The sequence below is a fragment of the Mustela nivalis genome (genome assembly GCF_964662115.1).
Source record: "Mustela nivalis genome assembly, chromosome: 3".
Taxonomy (NCBI): domain Eukaryota; kingdom Metazoa; phylum Chordata; class Mammalia; order Carnivora; family Mustelidae; genus Mustela; species Mustela nivalis.
The window spans coordinates 102,909,687-102,923,806 of record NC_139022.1 but is presented as its reverse complement, the minus strand read 5'-3'; the positions used below and the strand labels follow the sequence as shown (position 1 = coordinate 102,923,806).

Sequence of the window (14,120 nt, the reverse complement as noted above, 5' to 3'; positions counted from 1 at the left end):
CCCCTGCGGAGTTCCGCCCCTCGCTTGGCTTCGCCCTTCTAGGTTCCGGAGCGTTAGCATCTACGCTCTGCAGAGGACCGGTAGCATCGGTTCTAGGATGCGAGGGTCATCTCCTCCGGGGCAGGGGTCAGATCCTCGGGAATCCGAGACATCTCGTCCAGCCAGCTGCCCCAAACGGGGCGCAGGCCATTGTCACCAGTCTAGGAGATTCCGAAGAACCGCCACTCCGTCCCTCTCCGGTGCAGAAAGCCAGCTTCCCGTGGTCCGGTGGGAAGATTCCTGGCTATCCAGCAGATCGAGGCATCTGAGGGCAGGAGATGAGCCAAGCATGCGGGATAGAACAGTGGAGAGCACTTTGTTCTGACTGCCTGTCCTCCCCACCTGAACTCTGACTCGGCGCCGCACACTCTCCCCGGGGGGGGGCGGAGGGGGGCGGCGCAGTCACGCGCGCCCCACACTTGCGCTCACAAGCACGCAAGGCTCTCTCTCTCCGCCCCGCACACCTGCGCTCCGCCCCCTGGTCCCGGGCTGGCGACTGGAGAAGGCATTTGGGAACCTAGGGCGGCTGCGGCGGCGCCCCCCCCCCCCATCCCCATTTCCTTCCCCTTCCCACAGCCGGAGTTGTCCGGAGCCAGCCGCCGCTCCCAACCAGCCCGCATCCCTCTTCATCCTTCCCTCCCCCCGCCTGCCGCGGCACCGGTATCTGCAGCCAGAGCCCGGAGCCGGTGAGGCGGCGAGGGGGGGAGGGGGAAGAAGCAAGGGATGAGCGCCGGGAGGGCGTCGGGGGCCCTAAGCCGGACTAGGACGTCCCTGGAGCCGGAACCCGAGCCGGAGCCGGAACCAGAATCAAGCCACCGGTACCGAGTGGGCCAAGTGGTCAGGATGGGAGGAAACGAAAGGGGTGGCGTTGTGCGGGAATACAGGCAGGGGAGGGGGTTGCAAAGGCCTGGCTCAGGCCCACGCGGAGGAGGTGCGGACGCTGACTCAGGCGCGATTCTTGCGCCGGCCGCCTGAGAATTCCGTCCCATCTCGCTCTGCAGTGTCCTTGGGAGGGACGGAAGCTCAGGACAAGCTGGAAAGGGGAACGCTCTGGGCGTCGGGGAAGCAGGATCAGGGTCGTGGAAGAGGGCTTGCGCAGCCACCGTCTGGCACCCCTGCCCCGGACCAGCACCCCTGGCACGGACAGCTCCTTGGTTGGGTAGGGGGGGTGGGGCCGGACCTCAGAGGCTCGTCGGTTTCGGGTCCTGAGGACCGAATTCCTATCCCTCCCCCAGTCCCTAGCTGCTGCCCCCTACCCCCAGGAGGCGCCCTGGCGCCGCGCTCGCCCCCCAGGGCCTCATGTCGGAACCACAGCCTGACCTGGAGCCGCCCCAACATGGGCTATACATGCTCTTCCTGCTTGTGCTGGTCTTCTTCCTCATGGGCCTCGTAGGCTTCATGATCTGCCACGTGCTCAAGAAGAAGGGCTACCGCTGCCGCACGTCGAGGGGCTCGGAGCCCGACGATGCCCAGCTCCAGCCCCGTGAGTGAGGAGCCTAGAACCCGGCTCAGTCACCTTCCTCCCATTTCCTTCACCCCATACCTCTTTCTGACTTCCTGATCGAGAGACCCAGGCCAAATCCTGACCAAGCCTTAAGGAGGCTTAATGATGCTTTCTTGAGTCAGCAACTGGGATGACACCACCCTGAAAGCAAGCCTAGGAAAGGCAGCATGGGTGGGAAGGGCCCACTGTTGATAGTCTTGGACTCCCACTGACTTTCCCATCTTTTCTGCCCTGGCCCCCAAATGCTAACATCCAGCATGATGGCAAATAGACAAAGGGATAGGTCTTGAGCAGTAAGCCACAGAAGCCACCAGGTAATGTCCACCCAAAGCTGACTCACTTCCTGCTTCCTTGCCAACCTCTCATCCTTCAGCTGAAGACGATGACATGAATGAGGACACCGTAGAGAGGATTGTTCGCTGCATCATCCAAAATGAAGGTGGGTGTAGGCTGGCCATTTACTCTCCCCGCCCTTGACCCCTGCTCAACTTTCTCTTGCCCTGACCTCCACCTCCACTGACTCCCTCTTTCCCTTCTCCCCTCAGCCAATGCTGAGGCCTTGAAGGAGATGCTGGGGGACAGTGAAGGAGAAGGGACAGTGCAGCTGTCCAGGTGAGCTGGAAACAAGGGCCAGCATGACTTAGCTTGCCTTGGAGAGTACCCTCTCCTCCAGCATAATCCTTTCCCAATGTCCTCGCATGTCTGGGGGGCCGGGAGGGAGGCAAAGCTGGCTAGCCTATAAGAAGAAAGAAGTTTTCTAGAAATCTGAGTCCTTCAAACCATACTTCCCATCTGGATATCATCAAGCCTGACATTTATCCCTTGTGCCATTCCTTTGGGTTAAACATTGCCCTCTTTTTAGCAAACAACCCTGGGAAAGAGAACACATGATGACTAAAATCTGAATATTGTGTTTATTAGATAAATACAAGAGTGCTGGGGCCTGGGGAAAGCGAGGCATCTGGGGGTTTAAGAAGCTGAAAGAACAGACACAAATGGAAAAGGAAAGGAAATGGTAGTGTCACTTGTGCTCCCTTCTTCCCTATCGTCCAGCGTGGATGCCACCTCCAGCCTGCAAGATGGAGCCCCTTCCCATCATCACACAGTGCATCTGGGCTCTGCAGCCCCTTGTATCCACTGCAGCCGCAACAAGAGGCCCCCGCTTGTTCGTCAGGGACGCTCCAAGGAAGGAAAGAGCCGCCCCCGGCCTGGAGAGACCACCGTGTTCTCTGTGGGCAGGTGGGGACAGAAAGCCCCAGAGAAAGGGAGTTTGAGGTGGGAGCCCCAGTGATCAGGCACCTGACTCCAAAGGTGGGCCCCAGCTCTGTTCTCCTAGACAGTGAGCTACAGCAGAAGTCAGGCTGTACATATGCCCCATAATCTGGGGAAGTCTCCCCCCTTCCCCCAGGCCAGAGGGAAGTGACCATGAAACCCAGATGTCCCTGGTTGGGGGGAAGCCTAGCAGTCTCTGAGTTGTGGTCTTAAGCCCCAGTGTTCCCTCCCTTCCCAGGTTCCGGGTGACACACATTGAGAAGCGCTATGGGCTACATGAGCATCGTGATGGCTCTCCCACGGACAGGAGCTGGGGGTCTGGTGGAGGGCAGGACACAGGGGGTAGTCAGGGGTCTGGGGGAGGGCAGCCCAGGGCAGGGACACCTGCCATTGAGAGTGTGCCCCCTGAAAGGCCACAGCCCCCGGGCCTTGCCAGTCCCCCAGTGCAGAATGGAGGACTCAGGGATGGCAGCCTAGTCCCTTGTGCACTTGAGGGGAACCCTAGAGCCTCCACAGAGCCCATTCCTGGGGCTGGAGAGAAGGGCTCAAGCCCAGGACTGGCCAGTCGAGAGGCAATTGGACAGTCAAGCAAACTGGACACCTCAGATCACCAGGTATGAAGGCCTGGGCATGGCTATGGTGGGCTCAGCTCTTACTGCCTCCTACCCTGGGGGCAGGGGGAGGTAGCACTGATTGGACCCACATCCTGTTCTCCCATTATTGACCACTTCTCTCTCACAGGTGTCCCCACCACGGGGAGCAGGGGGTATGTGAGGTGAGTCTGCCTGGGCCCCAAATCAGATAATCTCATCTTCCCACCCCCTACTTACACCACCTAAGCCCATTAGTTCACTGTACTCCCCAGGATGGCCTTTGCTGCAAATTCTTTGGTTTAGTGGTGGGGAGCAGGCATGTGCTCCAGCAGACAGGGAAGGTCCTGCAGCCCCCAGGGGAAAAGCTGAGGCACATCCTAAATAGAAAGCAACACTGTTACCCTTCCTCTCCTCCAAGCCTCCTTCTTCAGTGTGCTGATGGACTACCAGCTGGCAGGGCCAGGGGGTGGGTGGGCATGAAGGCCCTCCTCCCCACTGGACAGCACTGCCCCCCACCTGAGGAACCAGCTCTACTTCCATCTGGAGTTGCATGGCCTCAGGCTGGGGGACCTCGGGAGAAGTCTCAACCCCATCCCTCAGTCTCTTTCACTTCCCCTGCCTGCCAACAGGCTGCCTGACCCCTTCCCCATTACCTCGCTCCATTTGCTAGAGTGTGGCAGCTGGGAGCAGGCCCCTGCCCTTGGTGGGCCCCTAAAGCAATAGCACCTTAGGTCCCCTGCCCTCTTGGCAAAAGAGGTCCAGGCCCTGGCTTGGGCTTAGTGCCCTTTATTCACTGTCAATAAATCCGCTCAGACCATTACAGCTGTGTTGCATACTGGCTCCAGCTCCTTTTGACAGGCCTGCTCCTGTCTCAGCCCCCAACCCCAGTGGCCATGGGTCACAGACCCAGTGGACTGCGTCACAGAGTCAGGGTGGAGACACAGATGGGCTGGAGCCACTCAAGACTTTGGAAGATGGGTTCCAGCCCCAGAGATTTCACAATCCATTTTACCACCCTAGAGATGGGGCGGTGGCAGAAGATAGAGGGATAGTTCCAGCCTTAGAGATAGCAGAAGTGTGATGGGGGGAGAGGAATGAGTTCCAGCTCTGGAAATGGGGAGAGGGAAAGTTTCTACCCCTGGAGGTAAGAGTGGAAATGGGGGAAACTCCAGCTTTTGGCTGTGTTATTACTCCAGATCATAGAGGGGGTGTTCTCTGACATCTTGGGTATAGGGACAGCAGCATCACTGGGGGACAGCAATCCCCCTGGCTTCAGGTGAGAGAATCTGGGTGGCCAGGATCTGGGGCTTTAGCTGGTGGGGGAGGTGGTGGACGCATCTGTAGAGAACACAGAATCAGAGCTCCAGAACCCTCCCTTGGGGATATCCCTGTCCATTCCCTCAGCCCCGCAGACAAAACAGGACATGTTGGAATGACACAATCTCCTCCAAGGGAGGAACCCGTACCGGCCTAAGTCGAGGTACCATCATGTCCAGGGGTCCAGGGCAGTCCAGATCTTGGTCTGCAAACAAGAGCCACAAGTCAGTCTTCAGGCTTTGTTTTGTTCATCGCTGCATCTCCAGCACTTAGAACAGTGGAACTCTGTAAATATTTGATGAATTAACGAATAGTCCCTAGTCTTAGAGCCACAAGATCCACTGATCTATCCATCCTCAGCACTTACTTGGCACCTGCTGAGAGGGGGCGATGGGATTCACAGCACCCCCATTCCCAGTGGCTGTCAGGAACCCAGTAGTGAAAAACCAACAAACACAATGAATGATTGTGCTAAATCATTCAAAGTGAACTATAGGGGCTGGAGCAGGAGATACAGAAAATGGTCACAGGGAGGGAAGCTCTGTGAAGAAAGTAGAAGTACGAGAAGGTTTTAGAAAAGGTGGGCATTCCAAGAAGGAAAATGATGACACAAACCAAAGTGTTTGCAGGATTCAAGAACATTAAAGGCAGAGGATGCATAGTGGGAAAAGCTGGCTGATTTGTAAAATAACCTTCATGAGGAAACAGCTACTGCAGGCATGCATACTATGTGCCAGGCACAATGCTAGGCCCATCCTTTTTTTTTTTTTTTAAGATTTTATTTATTTATTCGACAAAGAGATATCTAAAGAGGGAACATAAGCGGGGGAGTGGGAGAGGGAGACGCAGGCTCAGCAGGTAGCCTGATGCGGGGCTTGATCTCGGGACTCTGGGATCATGACCTGAGCAGAAGGCAGACGCTTAACGACCGAGCCACCCAGGCACCCCTAGGCCCATCCTCCTAACCCTCACAACAACTCAGTGAAGTAGGGACCTTTCTCCTCACCCTGTAAAGGCCCAGGCAGGTTAAATATTCCGCCCCAAACCACACATTGGGAAGTCATATGCAAAGTCTCAACGATGCACTTGCCTCCCCTCCAAAGCCCAAGCTCTTCTCACCATCCTGATTCTGTGAGCCTGATGGAGGAGGTTCCTGAGGGCAGGCAGAGAAGCCAAGGGCAACCTTTCTCCTCCTGCCTCTTTCCCTCCCAGGGCCCCCAGTGCCCTCTACTCACCCACAGGCAGCGCAGATGCAGGGGCTCCCTCCAAGGCAGAGGTGGGCACAGGAGGTGAGAAGCTAGGAGGAGAAGGGGATGGCAGCATCTGGGAACGAGGGGCACACCGGGTTATTCCTGGCACACAGGAAGGTTTCATCACCTTTTCCTCTCATCTCATCTACAATTCCTGTCCCATCCTCCTTGATTTGGACAGCAGGGAAATGCTTCTACACACCTGGGGGCTTTAGCTAATACACACTTCCATAGCCAATAGGTACTATGTCCCAGACATTCTGTTAGCACTTCACATATGCTCACTAATTAATTCCTTACATCATCCCATGAAGTAGGGAGTTTTGTTTTATGATTTCTTGTAGAGATGAGACTCAGGTTAAGCCATCTATTGAAAAGCATGGAGCCTGTTAGTTGGAGAGTCCCAACTAGAACCCAGCTCTCCTGACTCCCTCTCCTAGGCTCTTCCTGCTGTAAGAGTAGGTACCATATATTAAACGACCTCCTCTGGGTCACTGTGCTAAGGGCTTTACCTCCATATCTCTAGACACGAGGGTTGGGCTGCTGAAGTAGGTATTATTACCCCAGTTTTCCCAGATGACAAGTAAGCACCAAGCTTATATCACTGCCCACAGCAATGCAGTATGAATCTAAACTCAGATCTAGCGCTAAAGTAGGACCACCAAACTCTTAGGGAAAACTGCCTAAGTTTCCCTCTTCTCTGCCCAGCCAAAGGAGATTGGGAGGTCCAAGCCAATGTACAAAGTAAACCAGGAGAAGGAAGGGGGCATTAAGATGAATATGGGGCCTCATTGGAGTGGGAGGCTCAACTCAGAGAAGCCTGGGGACCCAGGGAGAAGGAAGCCTCACCTGTTCAGGGTCTAAGAGTTCAGGGGGTTCTGGGGGACCAAGCAGCTCCTCCACTAACAGGGAGGGGAAAACCCCCACATGGCCCCCGAATTCTCCTCTCCAGAAGCCATCATCCACTCCATCCTGGGCCCGGGGCAGCAGGCGGATAAGCGCCCCCTCTGGAAAGCTCAGCTCCTCTGCACTCTGTCCTGTGTAGCTGTATAGGGCACGGGCCAGGAAGGCTGCAGAAGCCCAGGAGAGGTGGTGAGGGGAGTTGATGGGGAGTAGTTCCCTGGGTCATGACACCTCAGGGCCACCACGACTCAAGGACCCCTGACCCAGAATTTCCCATTCTTACCTGTGGGCTCTACCCCTGAGGGATTGTCACTGTCGTGGCCACTCTCAGGGAAGGAGAGGTCCGGGAAGTTGAGATACCGCTCAGGGACAAAGCCTACCTCGCCGTGCTGGTTTCGAGCCTATTCACGCAGCAATGTGAACAGAGAGCAGACTTGACTCAGTAGCCCATGGCCCTAGCCCTCCTCCTCAGGCTTCTAGCTTTGTCTGGCTGGGTCCTTGCAAGCCACAGAGAAGTTCTTCCCACTGCCACACCCCCCTCCCACCGCCAAGGTCAGAACCTATGGTCCATACCCACCTTGACCCATTCATCAGCATCTCCCTCTTCTATGACCTCCAGCCACTCGCCCTCTGTGATGGTCAGCTCATCCTCATGCCCTGCCTGGGCCCCACAAGGAAGAATTCAGGACATGGCTGTCTCCCATCCCCTCTTCTCTGAGGTCCTCAACCCCATGCCCACCTGATACCTGATAGCTGAACACCACATGTGCTGGGCAGGGGAGGGGCCTGGTGGCCAAGGCTACAGGGGCAGGCTCCTCAAAGAGCTCCCCTGTCTCCTCACATTCCTCAAAGTCAGAGAGCTCAGCATCCTCAGCCTGGGGGACAGAGAACAGACATCACTGGGGGGCCCACTCTCAAGTACCCATTTTAATCCCCACTCCTCCATTCTACCCTTAAAGAACACCAATAGATCACTACATCTGTCCACCATGTATCACAAGCAAAATCACCACAGAGCAGGGTAACACAAACAACAATTGCAGAATTCCAGTACTGAGTGCCTACCATGGGCCAGGAACAACACTTAACATCTTATGTATAGCACCTCATCGCAACTTCACAATAACCCGCTGATATTTTGCATAACTATATCATCTCGTTTTACCTACTTTTCAACTGTTTTAAAAAGATTTTATTTAATTGAGAGAAAGGGTACACACATGCATGTGCACATGCATGGGGCGGGCAGAGCAGGGGGAGAAGGAGAGAGGAAAGCCGACTCCATACTGAGCATGGAGCCTGATGCAGGGCTTAATCTCACAACCCTAAGATCATGACCTAAGCTGAAATCAAGACTCAGACCCTTAACTGACTGAGCCACCTACTTCATTTTACTTGTAAGAAAACTGAGGCTCAGAAATGTTAAGTCACTTTCCAAGACCACACAGCTAGTAATAAGTGGAGTGGCTGGCGCGTAAACCACTTAGAGTCCATACTCAGAACCTTAGTTCATAACTGCTATCCTATAGTCACGATAAAATTTCACTGAGAGCACTCCGTGCTACAAACTATGCAAAAAAGTATACGTTCTTCATTCCAGCCTCATAACAACCTCTTTGACTTCAGTACTATTGGGATGCCCATTTTATCGGGTCTGCCCTCCTCTGGGGAGATCTACCCTTTATCCTCCCGGGTGTAGAGGGGTAGGGAGCAAAGGGTACTCACCGTGGGAGAGAGGTCCCTCTGGGACAGCCGGGCCTCACTGAGCCGTCGCTCCTGCTCTACCTCATCCTGCGCCTGGGTCATGGCTGGCTTCAGCCAGCGCTGCACATCCAGGCCAGCTCCTTGGAGCAGGGCCAGCCGGGCAGCCCCCTTCACCTGGCTCACCTGGCATGGGGAAGAGAGATCAACCAAGGTCATGGATGGGCCTGCCTTTGGCCGGTGAGTGGAGCCATCCCAAACATGTCCACCTTCTACCTCCCACCTCCCTGCTCCCCACCACGTAGCTGGACAGGAGGAAGGTGTTGTGTGAGCAGGTGGGATCTCAGGGGTCCCAGGAACAGGGCTATGGCTCACCTGTGCCCGCCGGATGCTCTCCCTCACTTCCTGCAGCCGCTGTTCTAGACCTGGCGCCTCCCGCCCTGGGGCCTGCTGTCGCCTCTGCTCCAGCCGCTGCAGCACCTGGTTGGAAAAGCAGAGAACAGGGGTGGGTGGAAACACTATGCAGACAACTTACTATGGACTGGCACTTTGCTACTTGCTTTGCATGTATTATGTCATTTAATCATCCTCATGCAGTGGGGACTGTTATTAGCCGTCACTTCACAATAAGGAAACTGAAGTCCAGAGAGGTTAAGTCACTCCCTTACTCAGGGTTTCATAATGAGAAAACAAGCGAGCAGGATTCGAACCCAGGTGGGTATAGCTCTGAAAACTGGGCTCTTAACCACTGTGCCACACTATTGCGCTAAAATCCCTTTCCTTCCTCTCCTGCATGCAGCCCTATGACATCCCCCACTGACTCCGGAGTCCTCATCTCTCAGCGCTTCCCACCCACCCACAACACCTGCACCCCCCACCTCACCCGATGCCCATGGTTCTGGATCTTGTAGTCTCGGGCAGCTCGGCTCGTCCAGCGCTGAACCTCTTTCTCCAGGCTACGGTCCCCCGCCATGCCTCCTGCATCCCCCTCCAGCTCCAGGGTGCAAACCTATGTGAAGAGTGTACACAGATGCTGAGAGGAGGAACTGATGTTGCTTCTTTACAGTCCCTTCTTGTTTCCTTCTCCCTGTCCTAACCTTCTCCAGCGACAGGGACAAGAGGTGAGGGCATAGGTGTGCATTCCTGTGGACAGAGACACACAGAGAGTCCCCAAAATGGGAAAGAGGAAGAAGGAAGAGGAACTAGAGTCCTGAAACCCCTTCTCCACAGTTTAACAGTCACTAATCAGGACAAGGGTGATGAGGGAGTAGGCCTAAACCACAGTCCCCTTTACAGGTGGTTGGCTTCCAATGAAGAGAGAAGTCTCACCTGATCAGTCCCTGCAGGCTGAAACTCCTGAGGTGGTGTGGGGGAAAATACTCCAGGTTCCTGAAGAAAGAGCTTCAGATCCTCCTCCCAGCTTACCTGGGGGTTAGAAAAGGTCAAACTAGTCACTCACAGAGTGAGCCTATCCCCAGCCCCTCTCGGAAAAAGGACAGGTGAAAATCAAAGGGACAGATACACAGTGGGTGGTCTGTATTGAAGAGCAGGGTGAAGGAGATCCCTGAGAAGCTCGTATAGGGCACGGCCCTCACCTGGGAGGTTGCCTGCCCTCCACGGCGGGCATGCTCCAGGGCCATCTCTGCAGCTTCCAGCTCAGTGCGGCTTAGCAAGGTCAAGGGGTCCCTCAAGTGTTCCAACAGCTCACTGACCAGGGCCTGGAGAGAACCCCAAGATCGTGACCCCACCCTTCCCCCAGCATCTATTGCAAAGCAAGCTCTCTGCCCAGGTTCAGATGGGTGATGGGCATGAGGAATTGGAAAGAGGGAAGAAATGAGACATTTTACTGCTTCTAATAATAGGCCCTCATGTATGCATAGACCTTAACAGTCTAAAAAGCATTTTCATATCCATTCTCTCGCCTGAGCCCCATTAGTCTTATAAAGTAGGCAGAACAAAAATTGTCCCTAATGAGGCAACTAGGTGTTCAGAGAGGCTAAGTGTTCTGCAAAAATGTCATGTAGCCAGCTAGAAGACAAACCCAAACCAGAACTAAAGGATGTAACTTCTAGCCACTCAAAGCAGGCTGGGACCTTAGCACCACCTAGCCTGACGGTGGTAGGAAGCAAGGAGAGGCTCTCCCACACAACACCCCCTCACCCCTTGTGCCAAGAGGCAGGACTATCTGGGCTGGGACTGGCCTTGAGCAGGGCTGGCAACTCCTCCTGGTAGTAGTGGTCAAGGTGGGCATTGGTGGCCACCAAGTTGAGCAGGTACTCATTGCGGGCTGCTCTCAGCTGCTGGGAGTACTGGGCTGACTGGGCAGAGAGCTAGGAGGAGAAAACAGGTGTTAACAGGAAGCCCTGGACCCGTGGGGTCCTTCCAAGGCCAACCCAGATCCAGCATGGATTCTCATATTATTGAGTGCTTACTGTGCACCTGGTGCTACACTAAACATATTGCACACTCAACAACTCCAGCTTGAAATGCTCTAGTGGCATCTATGTCCATTTAAAATAAAATCTCACTGCTCCTTACTGTGGCTTGCCAGGTGCAACAAGAGCTGGCCCCTGCAATCTCTCTGACCCGTTTTCAGAGTGCCTGTCCCCCTGCTCAGAGTGCTCCAGCCACACTGACCTTCTTTCTATTTCTCAAAGCCCACAAAGCTATTCCCACCTCAGAGCCTCTGCTTCCTCAGAGCCACCATTTCCTCTCCCTGGAATGTTCTTCCCCTAGATCTTTGCATGGCTGGCTGCTTCTTGCCATTCAGGCCATGTGTTCAGATAGCTTTTCTCTCTAAATTACACCCTATTAACCCTTTACCATGCACCTTGTTTTGTTTTCACTTAATCTGATTGTTTCTTTACTTACTATCTATCTGCCCCTCACCAGACTCTGAAGGCACAGAGTCCTCAGTAAATGCATGGTAAAGAAATAAAAAAGAAATGTACTATTTCCGCATTACAGATGAAGAACATGAAACTCCGAGAGATCAAGTTAACCAGGGTCTCACACTGAGGATGTAGGGAAGCCTGGATTCATCTCAGTCTCTCAGATTTATGCCCTTGGGTTCCAAACCACTAGACTACTCTGCCCACCTCTTTCCCATCTCCACTCATGTCCACATCCCCCCAAACCTTGGTGCTGAGTTTCTGGAGACTGGCCCGAGTGTGGAAGAGCCCGTGGTCACTTCGGTTCAGTCTGTGCAAGCAAGGGAGAGGAGTCAAGGTTAGGCTCAGCTGTGGTGCCTTGGCTCCCATCTCCCAGTCAGGCTTCCCAACTCCCCATGACCCCACCTAGCCTGGACATCAGCCGCCTTCTCCTGTGCCAAGGCCCACACACGTTCCCGCTGCCCATACAGCTTCCGACTTCGGCTCAGCTCCCGGACAGACTGCAGCACCTCTGCTTGCGCCCTCTGGAGGTTCTCTGCTCCCTAAGGGTGTGTACACACAGAGTCCTGACCCAGACCACTTTCTGCCCCAAGCCAGCTCTTCCTTCATCCCATCCACTGAGCCATACCTTCCTGAGCACCTGCTCCTTGGCACTCCGCCCTGTGCCCCCTGCCAGGTCACGGTATCGGTCAGACGCCTGGAGCCGGGCTTGGCCCCCAGCCACGGTGGCATCCAGCAGGCAGCGCCAGGCACCAAACACCATCCTGCCTCTCCCCAGAGAAGGTCTGTGTTGAGGAGGAGAGCACTCCAAAGCTTCATGAGACACTCCCCCCCACCACCAAACCCAACACCATAGGAGACACAGTGCTTTCCCTTCCCCCTTGTCTGGGAGCCTATCAATCGATCAGCACATTAGCTCAGCCACAAGGATCACTCATGCCCTCCGCCTGCACCCACAGTGTCCTTGCTGGGTCAGCTCCTCTCGGGCTGCTGTGTCAGCTCTACCTGCAGCTCACATGCCCTCTCCCCTCACTGGCCCTTTATTCCCAAAAAAAAGGGGTTGGGCTCCTCACCCCTTCTAGGCCCCCTGAACTACCCCCATCCATGGGACGCACCTGCTGTCCATCTCTCCACTCCGGTGCCCTTCTCTCTTCAGGAATGGCCCTGCCAGTTTCTGAAGTGCCTGGTGGGAAAGTCATCACAGACTCAGTTACCTTTCAAAGACTCTCAACAACTGGGAGAACATAAAATCCAGGTATAATAAACGTTATTCATCAGATGCATATTATGTGCCACTCACTTTGCTAAGTGATTTACCTATTTCATCCTTACAACAATCCTATATAAAGTTATAATTATTATTTCATTCTACAGAGAAAGAAATTGAGGCCAAGAAAGGCTAAGCACCTTGTCCAAGGTCACACGGCCAACAAGTAGCATGAGAGATCTGACACCAGTCTGCCTAACTCAAGGCCATTGCTGTGGGCCGGAAGAGGAGTATGTGCAGAAAAAGAATGCCATGTGCAAAGGAGGCCACAACAAAAGAGAAAGTCCAGGAAAAGGAGTCCCATACCTGTCCATATTCTCGTTCAATGGCTGCCCTCTGTTTGCTGTAGGACCTATGAAGATTAAAGGGGCAGGATGGTGTCACTGTTTGGTCCTGTTCTCCCACCCTCAATCGTCTCCTCAGCCTGGGCAGGAAGAAGAGGGGAGCCAGACCTAAAGTGTGAGTACATCAGGAAGGAATGAGACTGGAGAGAGAGTCCTTGAGATCACCTCAGGCAGCCGCAACCCAGAACAACCTCACCTCATTGTTCAGAGCCTCAGCAGGATCCTCCCCACCTCTGGAGAACCATCTTTGGACTTGGAGGTGAGGACGAATGGGGGCCTGGATACAGTCCAGCCTTCCAACAGGTCTGGAAGAGGGAGGGGAGATTCTGCCCCAAGCTTGGTTGTGGGGCAGAGGGAGGGGTGTGGAGTCAATGGGTTTGAGAGAGTGTCCCTGTGTGTTTCTGTGTGTTGGGTTAGGAGGAAGGATAAGCCCTACCGGTATCTGGAGAGCCAGGCCGACAGTGAGAGCCGGGAATGGGCATCTTGGAGAACCTTTCACCCCCTGCTTTCCCCTCCCCAGGCCAGCTCTGACCGAGGTCTGTTCGAGGAGAGGAGGGGCGCGCAACGGCAAAGGTCGGGGTATGGTGGAAGGGATCCGAAGCTACCTGATGTCCTCCAGCAGATCCGCCTCCCTCTGCTGCCGGGTCTGAAGGATGTTCAGCTGCTCCAAGAAGCGAAGCTTCACCTCCTGGGCCGGCTTCACCTGCGGGGGTAACAAGAGGTTGAAGACCCCTGGCGCCGGGACCTGAAAAACACTCCGCGCAGGGAGCGGTGAGGGGGCGGGACCGGGGAGGGACTGGGGTGTTTCCTGGGTTACTTCAGGGTTAGGCCCCGGTCCCCCACTGCGGGCCCGGTGCCCTCCTCAACTCCCACCATTCCCCCAGCCCACCAGGAGACCCCATTCCCAGGCCAAGCTCACTTTTCGGGGCGGCGGCTGCATCTCCGCTCCGGCCAAGGGAAGCGACTCGACTCCGGAACTCGAGGAAGCCCCGCCCACGCCAAAGCCCCGCCCCGGACCTGGCTCAGCTCCGCCCCGTCC

The 14,120-nt window shown here is 55.1% G+C and overlaps 2 protein-coding genes across 4 annotated transcripts; one reads left to right on the top strand and one right to left on the bottom strand.

Moving 5' to 3' along the window:
- The first annotated feature begins 26 nt into the window (after positions 1–26).
- Positions 27–4,228, top strand: RELL2 (RELT like 2). Of its 2 annotated transcripts, none has more exons than XM_082725321.1 (8): positions 27–857; positions 1,041–1,522; positions 1,917–1,982; positions 2,089–2,155; positions 2,597–2,782; positions 3,054–3,429; positions 3,557–3,590; positions 3,827–4,228. In XM_082725321.1, exons 2-7 carry the CDS (start codon positions 1,339–1,341, stop codon positions 3,587–3,589), a joined length of 912 nt encoding a protein of 303 aa, XP_082581447.1. In that variant the 5' UTR covers positions 27–857; positions 1,041–1,338; the 3' UTR covers position 3,590; positions 3,827–4,228. The 2 variants fall into 2 exon arrangements, with proteins under 2 accessions (XP_082581447.1, XP_082581448.1); XM_082725322.1 differs by having other exon boundaries at positions 534–857; positions 1,275–1,522.
- Positions 2,439–14,103, bottom strand: FCHSD1 (FCH and double SH3 domains 1). Of its 2 annotated transcripts, none has more exons than XM_082725317.1 (20): positions 14,001–14,103; positions 13,687–13,784; positions 13,044–13,089; positions 12,586–12,653; positions 12,099–12,255; positions 11,876–12,012; positions 11,717–11,780; positions 10,781–10,909; positions 10,175–10,297; positions 9,909–10,004; positions 9,463–9,588; positions 8,955–9,059; positions 8,604–8,765; positions 7,625–7,753; positions 7,456–7,539; positions 7,162–7,279; positions 6,825–7,045; positions 5,961–6,048; positions 4,875–4,930; positions 2,439–4,746 (listed from the first exon to the last, which is right to left on the bottom strand). In XM_082725317.1, exons 1-20 carry the CDS (start codon positions 14,019–14,021, stop codon positions 4,681–4,683), a joined length of 2,094 nt encoding a protein of 697 aa, XP_082581443.1. In that variant the 5' UTR covers positions 14,022–14,103; the 3' UTR covers positions 2,439–4,680. The 2 variants fall into 2 exon arrangements, with proteins under 2 accessions (XP_082581443.1, XP_082581444.1); XM_082725318.1 differs by having other exon boundaries at positions 12,099–12,234.
- Positions 14,104–14,120: the final 17 nt, after the last annotated feature.